The sequence below is a fragment of the Larus michahellis genome, chromosome 11 (assembly GCF_964199755.1).
Source record: "Larus michahellis chromosome 11, bLarMic1.1, whole genome shotgun sequence".
NCBI lineage: Eukaryota > Metazoa > Chordata > Aves > Charadriiformes > Laridae > Larus > Larus michahellis.
The window spans coordinates 17,330,079-17,357,528 of record NC_133906.1 but is presented as its reverse complement, the minus strand read 5'-3'; the positions used below and the strand labels follow the sequence as shown (position 1 = coordinate 17,357,528).

General features: G+C 41.4%; 1 protein-coding gene across 1 annotated transcript; it reads left to right on the top strand.

Annotated features, from left to right (window-relative positions):
• Positions 1-6,634: 6,634 nt before the first annotated feature.
• GFPT2 (glutamine-fructose-6-phosphate transaminase 2) lies at positions 6,635-25,506 on the top strand. Its single transcript, XM_074604296.1, has 19 exons — positions 6,635-6,720; positions 11,605-11,712; positions 12,313-12,411; positions 13,092-13,217; positions 14,183-14,241; positions 14,756-14,890; positions 16,354-16,415; positions 17,928-18,007; positions 18,293-18,410; positions 19,110-19,273; positions 19,820-19,915; positions 20,017-20,114; positions 20,459-20,579; positions 20,890-21,047; positions 21,184-21,298; positions 21,904-22,031; positions 22,725-22,892; positions 23,904-24,065; positions 24,641-25,506. The coding sequence occupies exons 1-19, from the start codon at positions 6,714-6,716 to the stop codon at positions 24,683-24,685; spliced, it is 2,049 nt and encodes a 682-aa protein (XP_074460397.1). The 5' UTR covers positions 6,635-6,713; the 3' UTR covers positions 24,686-25,506.
• Positions 25,507-27,450: the final 1,944 nt, after the last annotated feature.

The following is a 27,450-nucleotide window of genomic DNA, read 5'->3' as shown; positions in this document are numbered from 1 at the left end:
AGGAAAAATACATGGAATTTTTTTCTGGCAGTAAAACAGTGCAATTCATAGCTTGGTCATAACAGTTGTCTAACTGTGTAGTTTTCAGAAGTTGTCGGGGACAGATTTATGGCTGGGACTTGAGCCTGACCGAGGGGCGGTAGGGGCAGAGGTGGGCTGGTGTGGGACAGGCACTCTAGGGGACGAGTGGGGGAGCTGCCATATCACAGCACAGCTTCTCCTCCATTTCCTGCTAACTTAAGGTTAACACCCCGCATGCTTGTTGTAGGTTGTACAGCACTCTGTTTCTGTTAATTTATCAACGTGTAACTTCTACTCAGCAGCGTCTATCACCCTGTCCTATAGCAATACTAGGTACGTAGTGAAAAAATTGATGCCCTGCATTATGTCGTCTTAGGTGCTTCCTAATCCCTAGGATGGAGGAACTGCACAAGAACTGAACTGGGTTTGTATATGGCTGGTGATAGAAAAGTTATCTTGAAATCCCCTGTGTGCCATGTCTTTATTTCTACCAATGCAAATGTGCTCAAGCCTGGTTTTGACAACTGGTAGATTACGGCAGGCGGATCTAATAACCCCCAAACTCCAGGCACAGAGATACAGAGGGGTCATTAATTGGCAGTGAAAGAAAATGAATGCTTTCATTTAAGCATAGTTTATGCCATTTTTCTTGGAATAAGCTGCCAAACGAACGAGATCATAAGCTGTTACAAAAACAACTTAAGCTGTAGCTGTGATTTGTGTCGAGCATTCAGAAAGGAAAAATACAGAAACTGTAGGCAAGAGCAGATATCAGTGCAATAGCTGTGACTCCAGGACTGAAAATAACCCACCCGTGACATGAGTTTCCTTCAATAATTTACCAGTTGTTAAACAAATAGCATTGCATGTCTATCATAACTGTCAATGTATTTATTAAAGCTGGGGAATCTCTGGTCACTTGTGGGTGTTTGGTGGTGTTTAGGCATCAGGTACTTTACTTTCAGCCTCTTTTAAAATAAAAAGTAACATAGCAGCTGCACCGTTAAATGCACCAGTCCTAAAAATTACTGCCGTATCTCGAATCTGGCTCCCCTTATTTATTTATTTTAGTCAGAAATGGGAGAAAAAGGGGAAGAGTGGTAGTGTTGAAGTTCCTGGTATGTAATCTTTTGATTCCTATCTGCAATTGTAGAAGGGAGTGATAGGGACAGTAGAGCTGAACGTGTGAGGTAAAGCCAGATGCATCTTGTTATATGGGCTACTTTTAGAAATCTGGATTTGTTTTCTTTTAGTCTAGAACTGCTGATAACTGGAGCTGTATGGAAGCAACTCATGCTCCCAGCACCTTGCTTCCCTCCAGCTCCTTCCAGTTGCTGCCATAGCAGCTTCTTGCTGGGCAGCGGTGGCAGAAGCAATGTTGGGGGGTGAGATGGTGGAGAAACTTGGATTGCTATTGAGCATCCCCTTGCCTTGCTTTGTGGATAGTGCAGGTACGTGCTCTGCAAAGCAGCAGGTTTCGATTTGCAAAATCAGAAGCTTCTTGCCAGAAAACTGTCTAAAGGGCAAACTGGAGGGCAGCCAGCAGCAAAACTATTTTCTAGCTTCAAAGGTGCTCATTTCGAAGGCCAGTCTAAATCTTTGAGGTATTAAAGCTGTGAAAACAAACCAAGAGAAGAATGGAATGAAATTGTTCTTACCAAAATAGCAAGCCAGGTTCATGTACTTCAAAATAAAATTACCCAGAGCAGTGCAGAAGTTGCACTTCCCCCTGCTCTGTGGTGTTGAGCGAGCCAGGGCAGCTCGGAAAGTGCTGAATTATTGCACTTGGAGGGTGGTTGCTGCCAGGAGAACTGGGAAGGAGTGCAAGGCTTTCCTGTAGTGGAGAAGTAAGAGGTGATGCTGGGGCTGTAATGAGCCACATACAGCTGTAGCTGTGGTACCTGTTTTGATTTTATAATCAGCTCCTTGTTCAAACACTTTCAGTGAAGCCATAATTTGGTGTATACTGGACAGAATTAAGGATTTCTTTTAACGCTTTCTTTATCTTTGGAATTTAAGCTTTTTGACTTCCTACACGGGCATGCTTTGCCCAGCTATTGTAAGTAGCTAGCTTTGCTCCCTCCAACCCCACCTAATCTGTGAGAATCTTGTATTTATGCAAAATACTGAGTGGATGGTCCTGATCCTCAGAAATGGGGCAGGGGAGGGCAGGCATTCAGATATCTGTATTGCTCTGTCAGCATTTCTCACTCTTGACCTGAAGGACCACACAACGGGCTGAGAAAATTAATCCAGCACCAAAAGCTAGCTTGAAAAATCAACAGACTTTTCCAAATATTTCTTTGTTTCCCTGACACTTCCCATTAACTTATTTGCAGCTCCTGTTATGAGGCATTTACATCAAAAACTCAGGAAACCACTTAATGCTATTTAGAACATAATACATTCAATTAATTATTACTAAATGCGTCTTTGTGTTTTTAAAGTATTTCAAATCTAGTTAATTAGCTGGGTTGGTTTTACATTACATATGCTTATCACGAGAATTCTGCTGAAAAGCCGTCACTGAATTAAATCATGGTTACTTAATTCTCAATCATAGGTATGACGTTGATTCACATTTACGCCTAACTCCTCCTAAAACACATAATTTTTAGCATTTCAAAGACACCTGTCTGACAGCAATGAATGATGATTAACTCTCATCTGTTCTCAAATGAAAAGCTGTTAATTACTATTATGTGCTCTTAAATAGAAAATAACAACTCCTTAGTCCTAGACAGATGCTAGGTGACTTGCTAGTTGACACCTCTGCTGAGAGAACCATCAATATAACACACGTTTTCCTCCCCTTTGAACTTCTCAGCAGAAGAAAGGTGTTGCTGTCTTCACTTCCGAGGCATGTGCCAATTATCTTCAAAACTCGCTGTGGAGCTGAGACAGACGCAGAGGGCGGCCGGCCTTTCCCACGTGGCTGTGTCCTGTCCCAAAGCACACGGGCACCATGTCCTGCACAGCCCAAACTCCTTCAAATGCCAGCAAGGTCAGCCCTGACATTTGTGTTTTTTCTATGAGTGAAATTCAGCTTCACTGGAGTGACTCCTGGTTAGCAGTCACCAGTATCAGACTGGGAAGAAATGGGAGAGGAAACCAGATCAATCCAGCAGCCCAAATATTCTTGAGAGCCTTGGTAGGGAATAACTGTCCCATTTTTTAAATTAAAGTGATGGTGATGGGAGTGCTCAGCTTTTTGCAATGTTTTACATATTTTTATTAGGAGAAATACATAAAAATTGCAGAAGGGCAGGAGTCCAGTTGAGGAGGATGATGGTCTGTAATGTACAATGGCTGCTTTTGGTTTCTCAACTTCCACGTTTTAAAGCAAGAAAACCTCTTCAAGGGAACTAGATGATCTTTAAGGTCCCTTCCAACCTAAAGCATTGTATGATTCTATGAATCCTTCCTAGTGGTCCTTTTCTCCAGTTTGTTATTTCTTTCTTTTTTATATATATAAAAAAATAAAATAATGCATTGTTGTTGTTAATATAAGAATGTGTGCTGTGTAGTCTAGTATGAATCTAGCAACAGGCTGTTAGTTCTCAGAAAGTGTAGTAGCCGCTTAACCAGCAGTCCAAAAAGGGGCAATTTAAAAGGAGTTTTATAACCCAGCTATAATCATAGAAGTGCTAGAGTTGGAAGAGAATTCCATTTGGTCACCCATCATCCTTCGCACCATACACAGATCACTCACTCTAGCGATGTCTCCCAGGACAGGGTCTACTCCAGCAGTGTCACCAGTGAAAGGGCAACAAACCAGCCTTTGCAGCCTCTTCCATTGCATAACTGCTCCTCCTGAGTTTTTCCTGATATTTGTCACAGCTTTTTTTTCTTTTGCAGTTCACATCTACTACTACTTTCCTGCCCCTGTTAATTAATGAGAGTGTTTTCCTCTGTAGGAAATTCAGTCCGCTTTGGTGTCTAGCATGGAACAGAACAAGGTATTGAGATATGTATCTGAATTTCTCAAACATGCAAATAATGCCGCTGGCTGCTTTTCAGGGCTGTAAGGACTAGTATCTGCATTAGGCTCAGAGAGAGCCTAAGCATAAATCCCTCTTCTTTCCAACTACATCCTGAATGATTTTTCATTGCTCCTTGCCTGTGCCTGCTGGTGCCCCAGGCAACTTCCTTGTTACCTGGAACAGTGACACAATATTCTCCGTACTGTACCCTACTATCTCCTACTTCCATTTTTGATCACTTACGAGAAGGCAGAAAAAAAGAAAGAAGTAGCTGAGCAGAAACTCCTGATCCCCAGAGTATCACTCAGATTTGTGCTCGGACTTCCATGGGAAGCAACATCAGTTATCTCCTTGTGGCTTCTTAGATGCCTGTCTCTTATAGCGTAAGATAGATGATGTTTTCATGTATTTTGGCTTTTAGACTTTAACGAGTTTTAAGGTGAGGTGGGATCAGTTTGATCATCTCATCCGAGCGCTGTAAAATCTGTCCCTTCAAGCCAAACAAACCCGCCAGTAAATACAATTACTGTATTCTTTAATATACTTCCAAAAATTCCTGAAAAAGCCAAATGGCATCAGACAGGTGAGTCTGGGAAGTGTTGATTGATAAATTATTGAAGTGACACATTAACCACTAATTAACTCAGTTCATACTTGCAGTTGAGTCTCACTTTTATTTAGTTTTCTTCCTGGGAATGTCACATGGAAACATGAAATGTCTTGCATGAGTGAAATTTTGGTCTCTGAACTTGTGATCTTTGGCGATTAGTGTTGCAGTGATGTTTGGTTTTGTTTTTTTTTTTTTTTTTTTTAAAAAGTGTTTCTTTCCCACTGTCTGCGCCACTCAGTTACAATTCATGTTGCACAGGGAGCAACAAGAAAAAAGTTTCTTTACTGTATATGATTTAGTATGAATAGCAATGCTACTTAACAAGCGTAGCTGAGATTAGGAACCTCCCCCTTTGCTCGGGCTGGACTGGGGGAAACAAGATCAGAGGTTGCTTCAGAGGAGGAGCAAAGTAACCTAAACCGACAAGACAAACTGGAATGGAGTGTCAAAAAGACTTGCCTGATGTCACACGGCAGGTCAGTGACAGAGCTGGGACTACAACGGTGACAAATCATGGGCCTCTTTGGTCTTATTCTGGGGGCTGGGGCAAAGGAAAACAAACCTGGGGTTTACTGAGCATGGTGTGCATAGCACACAGGCAGTAAAAAATACACGTAATTTATTCCTCCTTATAAACTAATTTACAGCAGAATTTCTAGCACTATTTTCTTTAATTTTATGACTTGAACATACTTTCAGTCTATGTTTTTGCCTTAAAATAGAGACGTAGTTTCCCTTTCTTGAAGTGGCACAAAAGTTTACAAAAAAACAAAGGGTTTTTTTTTTGCAGTTGAAATGTTGATGTTCCAATCTTTATCCTTCATTCAACCCCTTCATCAAAAGGGACAAAGTTTGAAGGAACCACTGCTTTATGTAAAAAAAATTAACTACAGAAAGAAATGTGAGAGAAAATGAACCCTTAAGTTCTAGCTTAAATAAGATGCCTTGTGCTTGAGTTTCAGTAACTCTGTGTACGAGATAACTAGGATCATCTCTATGAAATATTTTGGTACTTTTTTGATAAGGAAGAAGAAACTGTAATCAGGACGAATCATCATGAAGCTTTATGTATTTTTAAAAAATCATGTTTGTTCAAATAGTGGCTTGAAATAATTTGTTCAAATCGCAGCTTGAGCTACTTCTGTGACTCCCAAGCATGTTGCAAGGCACTCGCTTTAAAAGCCACCGTTCCCTTTGCTGGGAGGAGGCTCCCTGAGATCAGAGATGACGAGTTTCTTCAGAAGCAGCTCGGGGCAGCAGGACAGGGCCTGTGCTGAGGTGCGCCCTGCAGACATGGCATCTGGGCCTGTGGCCACCATCACCCTCACGGTGTCTGCCCCCAGGAGAGCTCAGCCCAGGAGGAAGAGGCTGGAGCCGATCTGCAGCTTCCTTGTTGCCAAGTAAACGGAGGAGAGCACACAGAGTGACCAGGAGTTTAACCTGCTGCTTGCAGGGAAAGGCTCTCCACAGGCAAAGTGGCCCTCGCCTGTGGCCCTCGTTCAGCCAAGCACCAACGCAGGTGCTCTCGGTCCTGCCTCTGCAGATGAAGGTGGCTGCTGAGGGTCTGCTTCTAAATGCTTGTGGCCAAAAAGGCTGGAAAACGGTGGACGCCTTCCCCTGCCGAGCTCGGAGAGGGGCTGCCCTGCCCCTCCGCCTCAGGCCCGGCCATGTTACCCTGACAGAATGGACTGAACCGCCTCCCGGCCGGGCTTCTCCCTCTGCGGAGCCCGGCGGCCCCCGCCGCTCGTCACAGCCCCCGGCGGCCCCCAGCAAGGTCGATGCGGGCGGACCCCGCCGCTCGTCGCGGCCCCCGGAAGGGTCCAGGCGGGCCAAGCGTGCGCTGGAGGCCGGCGGGGCAGGGCTGGGCCGGGGGCAGGGCGCGAACCGCCGCCCCCGCGCCGGGGCTCTGCCCCCATCGTGCGGCCGCTCGGAGCCCCGGGCGGAGCGGCCCCGGCGCCCGCTCCCCGGCCAATGAGCAGGGAGGCAGGGGCCGAGCCGGCCGCGCTTATAAGAGCCGGGGAGGCGGCGGCAGTCCCCCAGCCGGGCCGTCGGGCGGGAGCCGCGTTTCCTGTCAGCGGGGAGGATCGTGTGGCGCGACCATGTGCGGTGAGTGACGGGGCCGTCAGGGGCCCGCCGCAGCCCTTCGCCCTCTGGAGCCGGGGATCGCTGGTAGGAGCGAGGTGTGCCCGGGGCCGGCCTCCTCTCCTGGCGGGGTGGGGGACACAAGGGCCGCTGTGTCCCCGGGCGGAGCGGTGCGGGTCTGCCCCGCTCTGACAGCGGGGCCCGGCGCGGCGCCGTCCCGCTTCCTTCGGGACCCGTTTTGTGGGGGTGGGAAGGGGGAATGAGCGGCTCCTGCGGTGATGGCAGGTAAAGGTGAAGCTCCTCCGTACTCCCAAGGAAAGGAGATTTTCTTGCTGTCCCGCGCAGCCTCGCCTCTCTGTGTGTCCTCCGTGCCTGGCGGCTTGTCCCCGGGTCTTGGGATCGGAAAATCCCGTTCCCGCCGCCCGGCTGCTCCGGGGGTGTCCCGGCCGCCCTGTTCGCCTTTGCTGCTGCCGGTCCCGCTGCCCGGGTGCATCGCTGCCGTGGCTGGCACACAGCCGCCCTCACGGCTGGGCTCTGCTGGGCATCGGCTGGGACCCGCTGCCCAGCGCCGCCATGGCAAGAGGTTGTGCTTCCCAAACAAAGGCTGTGGAGGAGCTTAATTCTTAGCTGATATGAGTTTGTTCACCTTCCTTTATCTAATGAAGATGAGGTGGTGAAGATAATGCCAACAGCGTGTGTACAATTGCTTACATATGCTTTGGGTCAGATTAAAATCAAAGTGCGGGTTCATAAGCTGCTAATTTTAGTTATGAAGGACATTTTAGTGAAACTTTACCTATCCCTTCACTGAAACCTCCTCTCAGGTCTGGAAGGATACTTTTTTTGAGATTAGAAAAAAAATGCGCATGTACTTCTTAGCCCTCCTGAACAAAACCTCTTTTGTGAGACACAGACTGAAAGTGACTTGAGTTACTGCTCCCAAAAATGTGCTTTCTGAGCTAGATATCTTTTCCCTGTCTCCACATCCTCTTTAATTTTAACCTCAGAAAGAGCAAGGACTCCAGTAAGCCTCTTTCACTTGAATGGAAACACGAGGTGATATCTGAGTTCCTACGTGACTCTCAGGTCGCTATCAATGGGGCAAACTCAGTGTCTTCTAAACAAAACCCCTTCAGGTGAGAGACTTGGCTCAGTGCTGAAGCAAACCAAAGGTATTGGTGGCAAGCAATACCTTGGTGAGACATGTAATGGTAACTCAAAAACTTAGCATATCTGGGCTGTATATTGATTGGGAAATGAGGGTGTTAGCACTGTTAAATGAGTTTAGTAAAACATCTAGCTTGAGGTGGAGTCACTGACTCAGTATGAAATAGCAAAGCGAGCAACACCTCATGAAGTGCAGTGGGAGTAGTGCTAGTTTTCTTCCCATCGACATACGGAGGCCTTTTATGTGACATTTGTTATCATCAGAGATGTCTCATATCTTCCTTACTATGCTGATCTGCTTTAGGAAGTGCAGGAGACCTTGAGGATGCAACCAACAGTTTCTAAATTACTTTGTTGTTGTTATTTTTGCGTATCTTTCCAGGTTTAAGTGTTGAAAACATGTCTTGTTGTGTTTTCCCTGACACAGGAAGATTTAAACCCATTGTTTTCTGTTTTGAAAATACATAGGTCATTAAATACTGCCATAAACGTGTTCTTTAGCAAACAAAGTTGAGATGTTGTCACACTTACACATAAGAAAACAGTATAGCAAAAGTACACAGGGTTTAAAAAACAGGTAAGATGCTTTTAAACTGATGATCTACCTATTTTAAATCAGGATATGAAGTGGAGACTGGGACTTTCTCAAAACTAAGTTTCTGGCATCAACAAAGTGCTTACCCCAATAAAGGCATCCTTTTATTTTTTTTTTTAAATAATTAATTTTGTTCAAACTTAAAGTATAGGCTGCCCCCTTCTTGTTTTTGGTGAAGTCTTGCAGTTGCAAGAGTTCTTGTGGCTTTTTCCTACAAAACATACTCAATTTTTCCTCCTCTTAAAGCTCTGCTTGCTGTCCGGAAAGGGAAAGGGGAAACTCTAAAGTCTTGGTACGCACATGAAGGGAGGGCCTTGCTTTCAGTGTCTGCACCTGATTAAAGCTGGTTTTAGTAATCTTTTAACAACGCTCTGTTTCTGTTTTGAGTATCTGATTCTAAAGGTAAGCCATACATGATTGACCTAGGTCATGCTTCTACGCAAACTCTGTAATTATAGAAAGTTATAAACTAGATTTAGCATTCAGGTCAAGAGAGCAATGCACTAGTAAAACACTTCTTAAATGCTTTCATTGGACTCTGTTTGTATGTATGACTTAGGAAAGTATTTCATTGCTTATGTTGTGCTGACAAATAAGCGTTACTTGATACATATCACTTCAGTATTGCATTAGCTTGGAGAGTACTTGAGTCTTCATTGCGAGGAGAGATGCAAGCTCTGGAAATGGTGTCTAATAGCTTGAGGAGGCCATTATAAAGTAACTTGCGAGCATCACAAAACGCTCTTATCACGAGTATGATTCAACTAAGATTCAGTCATATTGGTTTGCTTCCAGAAGGAATTAAGCTACAAGAAGTCTTTATCAAAAGTTGTTTCTACATGAGTTGAGCAATGTGCTTTAAATCTAGCCAAAATGATGACTGAGTAGGGAAGAAAATATGCAAGTGGGTAAATCATTAAGCAGAAAAGCACTAGAGAAATGGTGCTGAGAGCTAAGATTTATTTCCTTTAACTGAAAGAGTTTATAATATATTCCTTGAGAAGTCAGGCTGTAGCTATTGCTTTCATTGTAAGCGGCCTTTGGTAACTTCTGCATCTTCTCATTCACGTGTATGGAAGCACAGCTACAGTTCCCTGGAAACAAGGATCTTTTTAACAATTGCAGCACACTGGTAGCATTGTAAGAACGGTCCCGAAGGAAGTTTTTTCCTGGAGCTCTGTGTAGTCAGAGATGCCACATAGAAAGTACAAGGCTGATGCATCTTAAATATATTGTGAAATCTGGCCTAGAGAGTAGAGCTGGATCTGAAATGAGGTGTGTAGCAATGTTTTGGAATGATGTTGAGAAATTTGTATTGAAGAAATTGAAGAATGCTGCTCTTGAGGTTCGTGGTTAGTGCCAGAGAACGGTAAATATCTGTCTGGAAAAATGATCAACAAGCTCTCAGTCTAAGGTGACTGTATATAACCGGAGGTGTTATTTTTCAAAGCGTCCATGAAGGAACAGTATTTAGCTGTTCAAATTCCCAAATACCTCTTTAAATGCAATGATTGTCTTAATATCTCCCTTAACATTGGACGGTCTAGAAATAATTAGGCTGGGCTCCTCATAAATCTCACTTCTGTAGCAGAAAAGCATTTTCCACCCTTTAATCCTTCCAAGATAAATTCAGAGCCCAATGTAATAGTCTCTTAGTCTCACTGTCAAATCATCAGTGTTAATGGCTTAAAACCAGTGGAGCAACTGAATTCACAACAATATTTATAAGGGAGATTTATTGGTGTATCATTATAACAACTTCTTCACTACAGCCATTTACAGTTCAAAAGCCTTAATTGAAGGGGAAGAGGGTGTTAAATTTCAAACAAAGGCTTTCTCTATTTAAAACATTTGCTTGTCTGAACTGCTTATCTGTTGAGCTCTTAAAGCCTGGTTTTTGCTAACTATAGTCTACAATCCTGACTTGTTGCTTGGAGAAACTATCGAAACAGTGAAATTAGACATTTCTGTTTTGTTGGGGCACAGATTTGCAAGAGTTAATAAAAGGGCCTGATCTATCCTTGTAAATGCAGAGGTCCCAAAAGAGCAGTAGGCAAAAGAATGGTTGTGTTTTCCTTTGCAGGTGACCTTTTTATTACACCTTTTCTAAAGATAAAATGACATCCCCCAAACTCCTTTTAATGAAGAAATGCTTGTGTACTTTTGCCTTCCAAAAAAAAAAAAATTGTGTAGAGGGGGAGAACCAACCCAAAAACTAAAAAAAGCCACTTCTTGGTAGATGACTGGTCTATTCAAGAGGAGAGGGATCAGATTTGCACTCTTCCAGGCTCTGTTTGCCGAGTAGGCAAGGAGTGAGTTCATGTCTTTCCTGTGACGCCTCTGTAAGAGTTGACCTGAGTCACACGGGGCAAGCAAACGCATCTTGTGTCTCTGTTGAGTTGGATTTGGCAGGCAGCATTGTGCTGAGGCACCGGGAAGGGTGAATGCTTGTTTTTTGGGTGACCCTGTTTCTCTGTCTTCTGTTTCTTGTCTTTGTTGTCCTATCCTTTTGACTTCTGCCCTTTCTTTATGTTTTCTTCTCTATTCTCTTCCTGCTGAAGTGACTGTTATATACTGGATTAAGCTGGAGCCTTTCAGAAAGAGATGTTGTGCTTAGTACCTACCCGTGGGTATTTAAGGCCATGACTTTGATTACAAAAGTCTCCTTGTGTTAGTACTGGTGAATATATTCCTTCTTTGAATGTCTAGTTTTAGATCTGGATATGAAATAGATCACAATGTTCCCATTTTCAGCTGCGGTTTTAATGAAAAGTAGAATTTTTTAAGCTCTCTCAGCTGTTTAACTCTTGGTGGGTAACATGAGGAGAGTGAAACTGGCCAGGAAAGCATATGCGTTTGCGTGGTGAAAATGGAGGTCCTGATTCTTTTATTGTATTTAAACTCTTTCCATTTAAAAACCCAGTGGTTTTTAAAGAATTTAAAGAATTCTTTAAAAGAAAATTCTTTTAAAGAATTTAAAGAAAAGTACAATTTTAAAGAATTGTACTAAATGGGAGATGGGGTCCCGCTAAGGACCTCTCTGTGATGCTAGTTTTAAAGGGTTTTGAATTGAGTCTGAAGGGATACAAACTCTAAAAAAAACCTTTGCTTCTTTTTCCTCCCCCTCCCCTTTTCTCTTTAAACAGGAATTTTTGCTTATCTAAACTACAGAGTGCCTCGGACTAGGAAGGAAATATTTGAAACCCTGATAAAAGGATTACAGAGACTGGAATACAGAGGATATGACTCTGCAGGTATGTAAACTACCTTTTTTGACTTTTTTGGGTGGTTTTAACTTCTGCGTCTTGGATTTCTCTTTTTTTTTTTTTTTTTTTTTTTTTTTTTTTTGTCCTGCAGATTGAAAGATCAGAATGAATTATGTTGATTATTGGATTTTCTTCTTTAGCTTTTCTCAGGACTATAAATTGGATGTTCAGCTCTGTAGTCAGGTGGTGGTTGAAATTTAGTACACATAAGCACAGCAAACAGGGTGCGAGGAAGAAGACCTCCATACAGGGTCATATAGTTTGTGCCTCGGCCTTTTTTATGCATGAGTCCCAGTGAAAGGATGAAGAAGATTAAACTTCTCTTTAATTTTGAGTTGGCTAACTTCATTGGGCAGACTATATCAGCATGTCCTCAAGCAAAATTTGAGATGGCTTATGTATGTTTTCATCTATGCAGGGAATATAGACTTGATCTAGTTTGACTTGCAACAGACGGTCTAGCTATGGTCTATCCTGTTGCAGGATAATTTTAAAATAGTGTGTGCTTGTCTGTATTTTCTCAGCCTTTTTTTCATCCAGTGTATTTCATGCTTTAAATAACGCTTGTGACTGTGTCTTGTATTGTAGGGGTAGCGATTGATGGAAATAATAATGAAGATAAAGAAAGGTTCATCAAACTAGTTAAGAAAAGAGGAAAAGTAAAGGCCCTGGAAGAAGAGTTGCACAGTAGGTATCTCAAAAATTACCCCTTTACTTTGGCCTCCCAGTCAGATAATATTTGCATCCCAGCAGAAAGTCAGACCATGAAATTACGGTTACGATTTTGTACCAGAAATAACTGCATTGTGTAATCCAATGGCAGTTTGATGCTTTGTGCCCTCCAAATCTGCACTTCAAAAGCAAATTGATCTCTAAATATAGTACTGTGAAATTATCAGTCTACTCTCCCCTCTTTTGGTTGCTTTTTTGTTCAAGACCTGGGCTCTGGTGCTTGACTTGGATGATTTCTGTGCTTGGTAGCTGAAATGTCAGAACATGGACTCTGACAGAATTTACGAGCATTTAAGCATCTGGCTGTCATCACAATCTGCTTTATGCAGTGCTTTCATCTGTGAAGAACTGAAGTTGTGTTTTAATGCGTTTACATTATGATTTGTAGTAATGTTGTCTGTTAGCCTAGCTGTTAGTATTGGCTGAAAACGCTCCAGTCTTGGCAAAAAAAGTTTTAATCACAGTATCTTGAACTATCTAAAGTGTAGTGTCAAGAAAGCAAATGGTCTAAAAGAAAGCTAGAAGATAACTTTTCGTTTTTTGCCTGTAGGAATTCTCTTAGTGTTTTACTAGCTGTGTGTGTGAGAGAGAGACTCAACCTTAAATATTCAGTTAACTGAATTTCTTGTGTATAGAACAAGATGACCTGGATTCAAAAGCAGATTTTGAAACCCATTTTGGAATTGCTCATACTCGCTGGGCGACCCATGGAGTACCAAGTGCAATAAACAGTCACCCTCAAAGATCAGATAAAAGGAATGGTATGTAATCTCTGCAGCACTCTGGAACCGTATGAATCTGAAATGGCTGAACCCACGTAGTATATACATATGTACTCTCTTCTTTCTGGTGTTATGGTAGTTATTTTGTATACTAGGGCTAAGCTGTTGCTATTCTATCTAGGTTAGGCACTCTTCCAATAAAATAGCCTCTTCTGAGGCTAAAGTAACAATGTATAAGATTAATTGGGCATGTTTAGCTTGGAGAAGAGGAGGCTGAGGGGAGACCTCATTGCCCTCTACAACTACCTGGAAGGAGGGTGGAGAGAGGTGGGGGTTGGCCTCTTCTCCCAGGGGAATAATGACAGGACCAGAGGAAATGGTGTGAAGTTGCGGCAGGGGACGTTTAGGTTAGATATTAGGAAGAATTACTTTACTGAAAGAGTGGTCAGGCACTGGAACAGCCTGCCCAGGGAGGGGGTTGAGTCACCATCCCTAGAGGTGTTTAAGAAACGTCTAGATGTGGCACTTCAAGGCATGCTCTAGTGGCAGAGATTGTAGGTTGTTCGGTTGGACTCGATCTCAAAGGTCCTTTCCAACCATGAAGACTCTATGATTCTAATGAGGTCTGTTTTCTGGAAATTGATGCAAGTTAGTCAAAGGATAACATTCTTGCTTTAAAAGGTAGGACTCTTAAAATATAACTGCGTCAATATTGTCTAGGCTGGAAAAGGGAGATTTCATGTTGTTTTTCACTTGAGATGGCTTGGTGCTATTCTACTGGGTGTAGTTTAAAAGTGTTGTGATGATTTGGAACAACCTTCATATGCCTTCAGAATTTGTAGGCATCTGCTTTCTGTTGTCCATGTTATGATAAACTGTAGGTCTGAAAGCTATAGCAGGTAGTTTCTAGTGTACTTCTAAGCTTTTTTACTCCTAATCTTGTGTTCTGAGTTAAATATCTTCATTTTCCATTACTGATGTTTACATATATTTTTTCCTTTTAGAATTTGTTGTTATCCATAATGGAATCATCACAAATTATAAGGACCTGAGAAAATTTCTGGTGAGTTTGTGGCAACTTGATTCTAAAATTAGAAATTAAATGCCCCACCAGCTACTGTCAGGTCTTTCATGACTTTGTTAGAATCTGAATTCAAGTTTCTAGATATCATCTATAAAATCATAGTGCGAATATGAGTCTGCCTAATAAAGGTACAAGGTAGTTGGTGAAGTGCAATATGTTCTTGTAATCCTAAATACAAAATACTTCTGAGTAGAGTAGCAGTTTGTGCTCAAATTGTTTGAGAGGGTGTGTGGAGTGGGCTCCCTCCTGTCTTTTGTTGCTTGACGGATGCTAACCAAGTCTTACTACGTCTTATTACAGTATTTCTGAAAGAGTAAGCTAGGACAGGATAAATCTTCATATTTTGTCTATAGTGATAGATATCCACAGGTCCGGTGTAGTGCTCCAAGCCATCTCTTACTGTGCAGTTTCTGGTGGGAGACAGCTGAAGGGCTCATCAGTGTTTCTTGCCTGAGGATGAAAATGCTTTTTACTCTTCTGTATGACATTGCAGGAGAGCAAAGGCTATGAATTTGAATCTGAAACGGATACAGAAACGATCCCCAAGTTGATCAAATACATGTATGACAACAGAGAGAGTGAGGACACCAGTTTTTCAGCCTTGGTGGAAAGAGTTATTCAACAGTTGGTAAGTGAGAAGTTCCTTTTTTCCTGTACTACGTTATAAGCTATTTGTGAGATTCCTTAGTATTCTCCATTTATGCATTTAGATCCTCTGCAGGAGTCTTTCAAAGGTGCTGCAAATAACGCTTTTTCACTTTTAAACAACGCTTAATAGACCAAGAAATTAGATTAAGATTTTCGAAACTTCAAAGGGTTTTCAGTGGTAAATTTTTAAATTGCATTAGCAGTAGGTCTTGGGTTGTTGTTTGGTTTTGGTGTTTTGTTTTTTTTTTTTTTTAAGTAACAGGTTATCACAATTTTTAATGAAGCAACTTAATTAAAAGAAATTGTAGGAGCCTCTGGGGGTTGAAATCTCTCATAAAGGATAGTGTGTTCTTAAAGGCTATTCTGATCATGTTAAAACACTGCTGTGATTCAAGTTTGTCTAATAGTGTGCCTTGGCTCACCTATTTGGAAATAGATCTAACAAGCTGTACGGATCCATGGCGTAGTGGTTCCCAAGCTGTGAAGTGGGAATCTACTGTTACTTAGTATGTGAACGCTTAAGAACTTCGATAGATGCATTGCAAACTTGGAGAAAGCTCGCTTTGTTTCTTCTCCCAGTCTCTGGGCAGATGTTTTCCCTCCCCTTCCTGCAGTTTCTTACACTTCTTTCACCACCCCTTTCTCCTCTCTAAAGCAGCTCTGTAGGATTCCCCTAGAGCAGGGCTGGAATTGACAGGGCCTGTATGGGCCAAGAGGGAATAGTGGTGCAGCCATCTAGTTGAGGGGAAGGGAGACTTCACCTGAGCACAAAAGAAGAGCAGAATAGTCTCTCGCAGGAGTCCCTGCAAGAGGAATGCGTGTTACCATCTCTCTTCTCTCTGCAAGGGCGGGGGGGGGGGCTTTTGCTCCAGCTTTTAGAATACTCCTCAAGTTTGCAAGCTGCATTAATAATACAGAGCGGTTGATTTTGTGTTCCAGTTTTTGTTCTTGTGTTGTGATTTTTTTTTTTTCTTGTGGAGGTTTTTTGGGTTTTTTTTGAAATATGTTAGTGAGAATTTGCTGCTTAAACTAGAAGTAGTAACTCCAAAACTGTAGCTGAAAATGCATGATAAAATGCAGCTACATGCACATTCTTATTAAAAGTCTTACTAAAAGTAAATGTCTAATAGTCTTCATGTTCGTTACAAGTAACATCTCAGAGATTTTCCTAACCCTTGCATTAGAAGGTGTTGTTTTTATTTATAAAGAGGCCAAGTGCTCACTTCCTGATCATTCAGCTGTTACCCTGTTACTAGCCCGGTCTGTTCCATGACCAATTCCTTTAAAGGTGCAGTCTGCCCTCCAGGAAGAGATTCCTGATAGCAGTAAAGAGCTTTCCTTCAAAACCTCCTCAGGAAGAGGGGCCCCAGTTTAATGAGATGCAACTAATTGAGATAACTTGTTCAGGATTTTTTTTTTCTCTTCTGTTTGTGTGGTTTCCAGGAAGGTGCTTTTGCATTGGTTTTCAAGAGCATCCATTACCCAGGTGAAGCTGTTGCTACCAGGTTAGTAGAAGTCCATTTAATACATAATTCATGCTTTTTTAAGTTAAAAAAAATGCTAACATCTTGTAAAAGCAAAAACCCCATAGAATACTGATGTTTAAACTGCTTAATGAACCAAAACTCAGGAGGTAGATAGCTGCACCAGTGAAATCCTTGTGAAATGCAGTAAAGCTCTGCTGAGTGTCTCTTTAACTGACTATTAAATATAACTTAATTTCAGCTGTACTGACTGCGGGTCACAGAATTTCCAGGGGCTTGTGCTGATTCCCTATAATCTTTAACTTGATTTTGTTTAATAAATTAGCTGTGACTACTCACTTTTTGAGGATGCACAGACAAGTGAACGGTAATCAGATGATGTTTTCTTTCTTCCTGCAAATACACTTTCGGTTGGAGATGGTCCAAATGACACACTCAAGAGAATGTACCACTGACATTCCCACAGCATGTCCCTTTATCTGTTACTGTATCACTAAAGAAGCTTAGTGTATCCTCTGTTTCTGAAGTTATATTAAGAGTGTGCTAACCTTTCTCCTACATCTGAAAGGGGAGGGAAAGGATATGGTTCAATTTTACGTCACATTGAATAAAGACCGAGAGAAGTATTTTCAGGTTGACTAAAATGCCGTCATACTAATAGGTTATTCAAATAGCGTTCTGTAGTTGTCTAGCATTTATGATTTTTTTTTTTCCTGTATAAGTTCTACTTTTATTTATCACTTGGAAAACAACTTTCACGAGACGTAAAGATATTAAAGTAGCAAGTGAAGTAGCAGTGGGAATAAAGGCTGTTTTATGCTACAAATAAAAAGCCCATTGCTTCTGTGGCCTAAAACAGGACTATATTAGAATTGTGAAAAAGCCAGCTCTACCATCACTCTAAATGGAGAACATCTTCTGAAATGAATTATTCTATATGTGGTTCAGGTTTGGGTTTTTAGGAGTGAGGGGGTTAAGAGAAGCTAAATTTGTAATCCGAGGTGTTGGTGTGTGTGTGAATTACTCTTTTATTCCTGTGACATATATTTTTTTTTAATAATCTCCAATTTGGTGTGTGACCCATATAATTAAAAAATGACCTTAATATTCTACAGTTTCAGTGGCGCAGCTGACATTTCTGAGTTTAAAAGGCTAAAGGGTGGAACAGTATTTGGGTAGTAAAGAGCACTGGAGTTTATTGCTGGCTCACTGCAGAGGCTCAGTAAGCTTTGTTTAAAACCGGTATTCAAATTGATGCCTGTGCTAGGCTGTTTTGTGATTACTGGAAGGAAAATGGCTAGTTCATATACATTTTCCTATATCTGGGTGTAGTTCCTGGGGAAAGACTCACCAAGGTATATGGTGCTTATTCATATAATAATATTTGTTGAATCTTATGTAACTTCTGCCATGTAATGGCTTTAGGATCAGGGTTGAGGAGGATCTTCCTATTTAGGGAACTAGATGGGATACTGTCTTTCAACTTCACAGATGTCCTTTGACTTGTGTCCTTTGTGTGTTTTCCCTTTGTAGGAGAGGGAGTCCTTTGCTCATTGGGGTTAGAAGCAAGTACAAGCTCTCCACTGAACAGATTCCTGTTTTATATAGAACATGTAAGTTGATAAATCAAATTATATTATTTTTAAGTGCTAAAATTGTTACTTTATGATTAGAAATTAGGTTAATTGGTCTTTGTACTATAAAACTACCAGCTGATGCCCCAAATAGCTGCTTAGCTGAAGATATTCTATTCTTACACTACTGAACATGTAGTTTGTGTAAAAGTCCCACCCCCCCAAAATACTTGTGTAACTGTGATACCTTGAACCTGTATAGTCTGTAATCTCTAATTTTAACAGATCTGGTTTTGCATTTAAAGTATCTCATTTCTTTAATAGGCAACATTGAGAATGTGAAGAACATATGCAATTCACGAATGAAAAGATTGGACAGCTCTACCTGCCTTCATGCTGTTGGGGATAAGGCAGTAGAATTTTTCTTTGCTTCAGATGCAAGGTAGTAAAAGTACTTAAAAGCTTCTCAAAATACTGTTTTTGTTTAGAAGTGAGATAGTTCTGAAAATCTTACGCTATCTTGCTGCTGTATGATTGTTTCCTGATAGGATAGCTCCTAATCCAGGAAACTTCATAAAGCCCACGGGTACTTGAAAAATGTGGAGGCTTGACATCAGCATTTGAACTGTAAATATCTGTCAATTACTAACTTCTGTGTAAAATAAATCCAGTGTAGGAAGGTAAGTTGGGTACAAATAGACACCATCAGCTGAGTATTTGAGCAGACTATAGGTTGGTCTGGGTTTTGTCATTTTAATCCAGCTATTAGAGGAGGAAATAGTGGTGGTGTTCCAAACTTAGCAGGAACCTGGACATCAAGTACACATTTGTCTCTCTCAGAAGCAAGATCCTGACCTTAGGGGTCCATCAGAGACCCTGGAAGGCAAGATCAGATCAGTAGGAACTTGCTGATGTGAGATGCTGTGGTTCCTAAGCCTTCTGCTCTGAGTTCCTGTGAGAGTGCAGGAGGAGCAGCAGATGGAGCCATTTCCTTTAAGATGGCTCTATCTGCAGTTATGTCCAAAAGGAAGAGAGAAGGGGGGGCTAGAAGTGCTGTGCAGCATATTTAATTGCTTTGAGAAGTGCTGCTACCAACTCCTGCTGACGTGTCAGCTTTGTATTGCTTCTATTTTTTCTGTAGCGCTATCATTGAGCACACCAACAGAGTAATTTTCTTAGAAGATGACGACATTGCAGCAGTAACTGATGGGAAGCTTTCAATTCACCGTCTTGAGCGTTCAGCTAGTGACGATCCTTCCCGGGCCATCCAAACCTTGCAGATGGAATTGCAGCAAATCATGAAGGGTGGGTTGAAACATCTGTAAATGATTATCATCAAAGATGGATAATTACTGACTGTTTGTGTAGCCGATAAGGCAGAAAACTGCTAATCTGTTGTGAAAATGATCTGATATTTAGGCTGTTTGTACTGGGAACCAACAATACCAAGCTTTAAGCCCAAGCGGTATGGGACCCTACGCATTTTTAGCCTTGGAAAAGTCCTAGATGCTTCTGTTCATCTCAACATTGAGTGAAAATATAACCAATGTTTAAATGTTGTCATAGTTGTTGGCAAACTTTGACTGTAAACTGAGAACTGAAATGGAATACAGAAGTTTCCTTAAAAAGGAAGTCAGTTACTTTGTTAGCATTGGGAAATGAAACCAACCTAATAGAGTGAACTACCAAGCCCTCCTTTCTTCTCGCCTATTCTTAAGCTTTTCTTTAAGCTAACACAGTCAACTTAAATTAGCTTGCTACTACAGCAAGTCTTAGAAGTCATCTCTTTGTAACTGTAATAGACTTCAAATAACAAACCTAAGCATTACCATGTAATCTTTTTCTAAACAGGTAACTTCAGTGCATTCATGCAAAAGGAAATCTTTGAACAACCGGAATCAGTTGTCAATACGATGAGAGGCAGGGTGAATTTCGAGAGCAGCACAGGTAATTCAGAACAGGCATTCAAGCGGCACTAAGCCTGCAGATTTTGAACATATTAACTAGAAAATAAAATACACCATTGATATATGCGTGTTTGTTCACAGTTCTGCTGGGGGGCCTGAAGGATCATTTGAAAGAAATCAGAAGATGCCGAAGACTGATCATTATTGGCTGTGGGACCAGTTATCACGCCGCAGTAGCCGTATGTTCAGCCTTAGCAGAAATGCATATATAACTCCTAGTTGCTGGGTTTTTAGGCAACAGCTCTTCATCTGCTTTTTCTTCTGTATCTGAAACTTTGCCTTTCATTGAGGGGTCTCACCCTTTTATTTAGTTTTTCTTTGTGCCATGTTCTTTATTACTGCTCCAATGTTATTACCTACCATGCTAGAAATTAACTTTTTTCACCTTGGCTTTTAGAGCTCTGATGAGCTGTAATTACCAATTTTTATAATAAAAGGCCATTTAGATTATCTCTGACTCTAAAGATGTCAACACTTTCATGGGTGGCGATATTAACAAATATTGTGTGCTGCTTGAATGCAGACTCGACAAGTATTGGAAGAATTAACTGAATTACCAGTGATGGTGGAACTCGCTAGTGACTTCCTGGACAGAAACACACCTGTGTTCAGAGATGACGTGTGCTTTTTTATAAGTCAGTCAGGTGAGCTGCATTTACTGTTTGTCTTCAGCTGAGTGAAAACTAGAAAAATTTTAAAAAGCCAATGATTTACTACTTTCTGCATGTTGCAAAGGAGGATGATGGCTAATGGGCCAGATCTGTCTTGAAAGTTTCTTTCAGGCTTGATTCAAATATATAGACATTGAGTGAGTGCTGAAAGATTGTTTTCAGTTTCATTTTGCATTGTGTGAGCATGGAGGCAGTTATTTAGAACACACTTGTGTAGAATGTTATGCTTTTCAGGAATCGTTACTGTCCTCTGCCAAGAAGGCAAGATGTAAATGTTTTTCAGGTGAAACTGCAGATACGCTTATGGCCTTGAGGTATTGTAAAGACCGTCGTGCTCTAACAGTTGGCATCACAAACACAGTTGGAAGCTCGATATCCCGGGAGACTGATTGTGGTGTACATATCAATGCAGGACCTGAGATAGGTGTGGCAAGCACAAAGGTAATTGCTGTTCAGTGTTTTACTTTCGTACTTCACCCTTGTGGAATCCAATTAAAATTTTAATTGTAGTACTTCAGTCTGAAATCATACTAACTTTTTGCAGACTTAGCTGCTAAATGTTTTGTTTTGTCTGCAGGCTTATACCAGCCAGTTCGTGTCTCTTGTAATGTTTGGCTTAATGATGTCTGAAGACAGAATTTCCTTGCAGAAAAGGAGGCAGGAAATCATTAGTGGACTAAAATCGTTGCCAGGTATATTGATATTTTGGGTTTGAGGAGGGATAGGTGATGTTGTTTAATGGGCAATATAAAATACTACCTGAGGATGTTCCTTTCTTAAGTTTCGCTCTCCCCCTCCTCCTGAAAGGTAGGCAATATAAGAAAAATGGACTATTAGTTTCTACACTAATTGCCCATTTAACAAGTACCCTTCCAAGAAACTTGGCAGGAAGATCTGAATTTTCATGGGTTGGGTTTTCTATTTACACTGAGGTAGTTTTATATGAGAAATATTACTTGATCTCCTAAATTGATGATTTGAAATTTTTTAAGCCTTTCACTTTAAATCAGGATAGATAAAAGGAAACTAATTCAAGGTGACTTTAGAACAGATGCTCACAACTTCCTTTAGAATATGGGAAGTATGAGTGCTGCTTAAACTAATAGTTGCTTTAAATTTGTTACTGTAAATAAGGCTGGAGAAAACATCCTTAAAGCGCAGTCAAAGTTGCAAACATGCGAAGTTGAATTATGTTAACCCTATCTGTTCTAATAGATCATTAGAACATTCTACTGCAAGCAGACTATTTTTTCCAATTAAAAAAGTTTTTACACGTGCTTTTTATGTACCCAAATAGAGATGATTAAAGAAGTCTTGTCCTTGGATGAGAAGATACATGATTTGGCTCTTGAACTGTACAAACAAAGATCACTGCTGGTTATGGGGCGTGGATATAATTATGCCACTTGTCTGGAAGGAGCGCTGGTAGGAACCTCTCAGTATTGCTGGATGTTATTTAAAATGAGCTTTTGTGGCTTCTGCAACATAGTTTATTTCTAATATTTCACTACAACTTAATTCTGCTGGAGTAAAACTGCTATCTATAACTAAGAGTATTTAGTCCTGTTGGATGAACACATGCACAAGGTGAAGCTCGATACGGTATCAGTTTCTTGTTTCTTTCACATACTAAATACAGTGTTTAATGAGTCTATTAAAAAAACAAAACAAAAAATTTAAAATGCTGACCTATTTGAAAATAACATCAGAAAAACACAATGGGCTGATGTTCAGGTGAGATGCTCATGCAGGAAACTCATAAATTGTTATGAACATTTTGGTGGAATGAACGCATATCCATCTCTTACCCTCTCCAGTAGTTTGGAATGTTAAAGGTAGACTCCATTAGCCAAGGTTGTGCTGGGTGTTTGGTTCTTAAAGTTCCTGTTGATTACTCCACTTCTTTATCTGCAAATGAATGTGCAAGGGCAAACTCTGCTTCCACCAGCAGCCTCTTGTCTGTTTTCACCATTAACTGATCTTTGAAAATACCAACTTAATACCGTATGTCTAGATTTAAGCAGCAGATGTACAGCCTTCGTGTTTTGCTTCTTGTGGCTTTTATTTCTCATCTGATTTACTAGTAACTTGATGGCTTTTTTTTTTTTTTTTTTAAAGAAAATAAAAGAAATCACCTATATGCACTCTGAAGGTATCCTGGCTGGTGAGCTGAAACATGGGCCATTAGCCCTAATTGATAAACAAATGCCTGTTATCATGGTGATAATGAAGGATCCTTGTTTCACCAAGTGCCAGAATGCTCTGCAACAGGTCACTGCTCGACAGGTAAGCTATTTAACATCATAGGGAAGGAGATTGTGCATGCTGTATTGCTGCTGACTGTGCCTCAGAAAAAGGATGTATTGGTGATTTTTTTTTAATAATTATTAAGTTATCATAGAATCACAGGGTTGGAAGGGAGCTCTGGAGATCATCTAGTCCAACCCCCTGCCAGAGCAGGGTCACCCAGAGCAGGTGGGTTTGGAATGTCTCCAGAGACGGAAATTCCACCACCTCTCTGGGCAGCCTGTGCCAGGGCTCTGCCACCCTCAAAGGAAAGAAGTTCCTCCTCGTGTTTAGGTGGAACTTCCTATGCTCAAGTTTGTGCCCGTTACCTCTTGTCCTGTCCCCGGGCACCACTGAGAAGAGCCTGGCCCCATCCTCCTGACACCCACCCTTTAAGTATTTATAAGTGTTGATAAGGTCCCCCCTCAGACATCTTTTTTTCAGACTGAAGAGACCCAAATCCTTCAGCCTTTCTTCATAAGAGGGATGTTCCAGTCCCCTCATCATCTTCATAGCCCTTTGCTGCACCCTCTCCAGCAGTTCCTTGTCCTTCTTGAACCGGGGAGCCCAGAACTGGACACAGTACTCCAGGTGCAGCCTCACCAGGGCAGAGTAGAGGGGGAGGATGACCTCCCTCGACCTGCTGGCCACACTCTTCTTGTTGCACCCCAGGTTGCCATTGGCCTTCTTGACCACATCCTATAAATAAGATGCTATATCTGCATTGTAGGCTGTCATTACAGGTTCACACCAGTAGTGAAAACTGATTACATGTGGGTCGCTTGTTTGGGTTTTTTGTTTGTTTTGAAGCAAATGTAATAATGTTAAAACTACAGGGTGAAAACATTAAAGTCTCACAAAACAGTGAATGACAAAAGTCATTACGTAAGACTGGCATTCTTTGTTAGCCCCCTGACCATCTTCAAACATACTACAGGCATGCTGTGAAACAATATTTCAAAGCCGTTCTAAGCCAGCTCTCCACTTAACACTGCAAAATTTTATTTTCAGGGTCGTCCAATCATTCTGTGTTCTAAAGAAGACACAGAAAGCTCAAAATTTGCCTACAAAACCATTGAACTGCCCCATACAGTTGACTGCCTTCAAGGAGTCTTGAGTGTTATTCCTCTCCAGTTGCTTTCATTCCACCTGGCTGTTCTCAGAGGATACGATGTAAGTGCTTTCTATATTTAGCGCTCCAGTTAGTACCATTTTGAACTTCCTTCTACCAGTGTAAAGTTCATGTAGTTAGTGGAGCTTATAGTGACTGTGGTGGTAGAGGTGGTGTTTCAGTGCCAAGTCTCTTCAGCTTTACATTTTTTTAATTAGCATCCTTCCAAAAAAATTATAAAGATCATTTGCTTAGTTTGATTAAGTAAGAGTGCAGATAGGACTTTTTCAGAGAACTAAAACCCTAAAATGTGATAGTGCACTTTAATCTAAAATAGTTCAGTCCTTTGTACAGTGTAGTTTGTTGACTCTGGCTAGGTGTGTCAGTTTGAAAATTATGACTGCTTTGGAAAGGTACGCGTGCAAAACAAATATGTATTTGTTAGGAAGGTTTTGGAAGCAAAGATGAATTCAACAGTGAGTCATTATCTGCAAATCTACAGTCTCTTGTGTGTTAGTGTGTCTAGAATAAAGCAGAACTCATTAGGAAGTCTAAAAAAAGCATGCTAAATGAACTGTCAAATGCAGAATGTCAGTATTGCTCTGTCATATACTGAAAGTCTGTCTCTTCGTTCTAGGTGGACTTTCCAAGAAATCTGGCCAAATCTGTTACTGTAGAATAACAGCCAAGAACAGATGATGTTGTTGTCACCAGACCTCTGAGTTATACTTGTAGAAATGTGTTGTTCTGAATTGATAGGTACGTGTTTTTCTAAAGAGAATGACAGTGCTAACTGGAAGGTGCCAGAAGGATTTATCTTGCAGCTTTGAAAGCTTTTGATGTGCCTTGTACCCAAGTGCTTTTGCTCACAGCAAATATTCCTCTAGGTCGTGAAATTGCCAAAGAAGATAAAAATTGTTTACACATGGTATACTGAATGAACTTTTCTACTGTGCAATATATATATATGTACAGCTCTCTTCAGAGTAACTGTGAACGTTTTTTTTAGCCTACACTACTTAACTAGTTTTAAAGATATAGTATTTATAACTACAATTGTATAGCTTTTTTTAAGTTATTTTTTTAGTACGTTGCTTACCTATAGCATTGGTAATGCTCAGAATGTAAATACTGAGCATGGTGTCACTTGTGTACAGTTGTTAGGGGTTTTTCCCTACTTTGTCCTCAAACTGGAAATTTGCTGTCCCTCTTCCTCCCCAGCTTCCCCTCCCCGCTTTGCATCTGTGTTTCGTATTTAACCAGTCATTTGCAAAGCTCTCCTGTGGCTGTAAATTCCCAGCTATGTTTTAAGTTTCTGCATCTTTCAACTAATTATTTGAAAAGCCAGAGCAGCATTTTGGTTTGTATGCGACCCCAGCTCTTATTTGCATAACATGTACAGTGCAACAAAATAAGGGAACTGGATGTCTTTCAAGTGATATTTCTGTTTGGAGAGTGTACAATGAAATCACAATGCAATTAAAAGATTATATAATTCTTCCTAGTTTGGGTTTTTGCTTTTGGTTTATTTCTTAACTTGATGGCTCCTCATCTCGGGTCTGAACACAGATACAACACCGCAGTACTCTGATACAAGTAGGAGAGACAGTGTTCTCCCCCGGCCTTGCCTAAATCCTGATAACAGAGTTACTTCCTCTGTTTCTTGGGTTAGTTCTGTGTCACACCGGTCTCCCAGGTAGGCACACCTTGCTTTTCACATCTTACTTTTCCTCATCCAGCAGCTGTGTTTCAAAATAATGTGTCAGGTTTGGATAGTTTGCTCCATATCACCATTTTTCTGAAGCACATGAGTACCGGAGAATTGAATTTGGTGACTCTTCCTCAGCGTTTTGCCAGACATGTACTGATACAACAGCGTAATCCCCAATTGTAGCTCCTGCTGTAGTTCACACCAGCTACTGATTAAACCTTTGTATTTTACCTTTTGCTGAGGCAGATGAATGTGGGAAGAAATTGCCTTTGTGAAAATAGAAGCTGTGTCTGTATTTTTACATATGCTGTTTATGGTCATAAAGTTGCCTCCTTGGCCAAGAAAAAATGCCATAAATTTGCATTTAATATAGTATCTAAGCTACAGATACTGGAATACATATACAAAACCCCAACACCCTGTACCAGCAAGTAAGAGAATACTAAGTACATGCTCAAGCTGGGACTAAAGCCCTATTTTATTTCGTGTATATTTGCAAAAGCACACTTTGCTAGTTGTGAACTAACTTCTATCTATAAACCTCAAAGAAATAAAGTAGATATACACATGAAGTTCCCTGCTCATTTACTACTGTGGAACAATCAGAAATCATAATATTTAATTTCTGCATTTTATTAACTAAATCCTTAACTAGCAAAATTTTTCTTTATGATATTCCTCTGCAGGCTTGCTTCTAAATGGAGATCTTTGAATGCTTATGTAGGTTAGTAGCTTGAAAGTGTTGCATTAGCTTGTAATAGCAGCTTCTTACTGGAAGCCGCTCTAGTACTTTTTGTAACCACATAAAAGAACCCAAATCATAACAAAAAGCACAGTGATAATCTGACCTAGATGCCAAGAACATGAAACTCAGTATCATCATGTTTTGGTAAGTGGTACAAAGGCCCCTTTTACTCTCTGTCTAGAATTAATGTCCTCTTCATATTAAAAAGTGGAGCTATTAAAGGAAACATCTAGCCCTGTATGATACATTAAATTGATTTATTTAAAAAAATTACAGGTGCGTTTTTTTTTTAAATCACCAATGAGAATAGGAATCACAGAAAAGAAAGCTCCCGTTAGTCCTAGGGGAGGTAGAAAAACAAGCAGTCCTAATGCCAGGGCAGGCGGTATGGTGACGTATGGAAAGCTTATGATTTTTTGACTGGGGTCAGCAATTCCGGGGCTCCCCGGGGAGGGGCTGAACCCCGTCCCTTCTGAACCACCCGTTCTGGAAAAGCCACGTGAGGCCCGTGCCCCGGTGCTCGGCACCATTGCCCACGCAACGGGCCAGCTCGGCCCTGCAGCATGCGACTGGGCACACTGTTGTCATCCCAAAGCGTGGATGTGAGGTAACGTGGGGTGTGAGGTGAGGTGACACGACGCGGTGTGTCGTGGCGCTGGGACAGGCTGTCAGCGTGTGATGTCAGTTTGCTTCGAGGTCCTCCTGTACAGGGGAGGCGTTTCCCTCACGGAGCGCTCCGCCCGCTCGCCGGAGCAGGGCGGCTGTGACGACTGGCGCCACGGCAACCCATGACGAGGCACTGCTGTGACGTGACATCATAAGTATGGTGACGGCTTGACGTGCGATGATGACATCACGCCAGAGGGCGGGGTCTGCGCCCCGATTGGCCCGAGCCTCCCCGTCTCTACTGCAGTCCTTCACCGCCCTCCCTTATATAGTAGCTACTAGGTCCCGCCTCCGGAGCTCGATTGGTTGAGCGTCGCCGGCACAG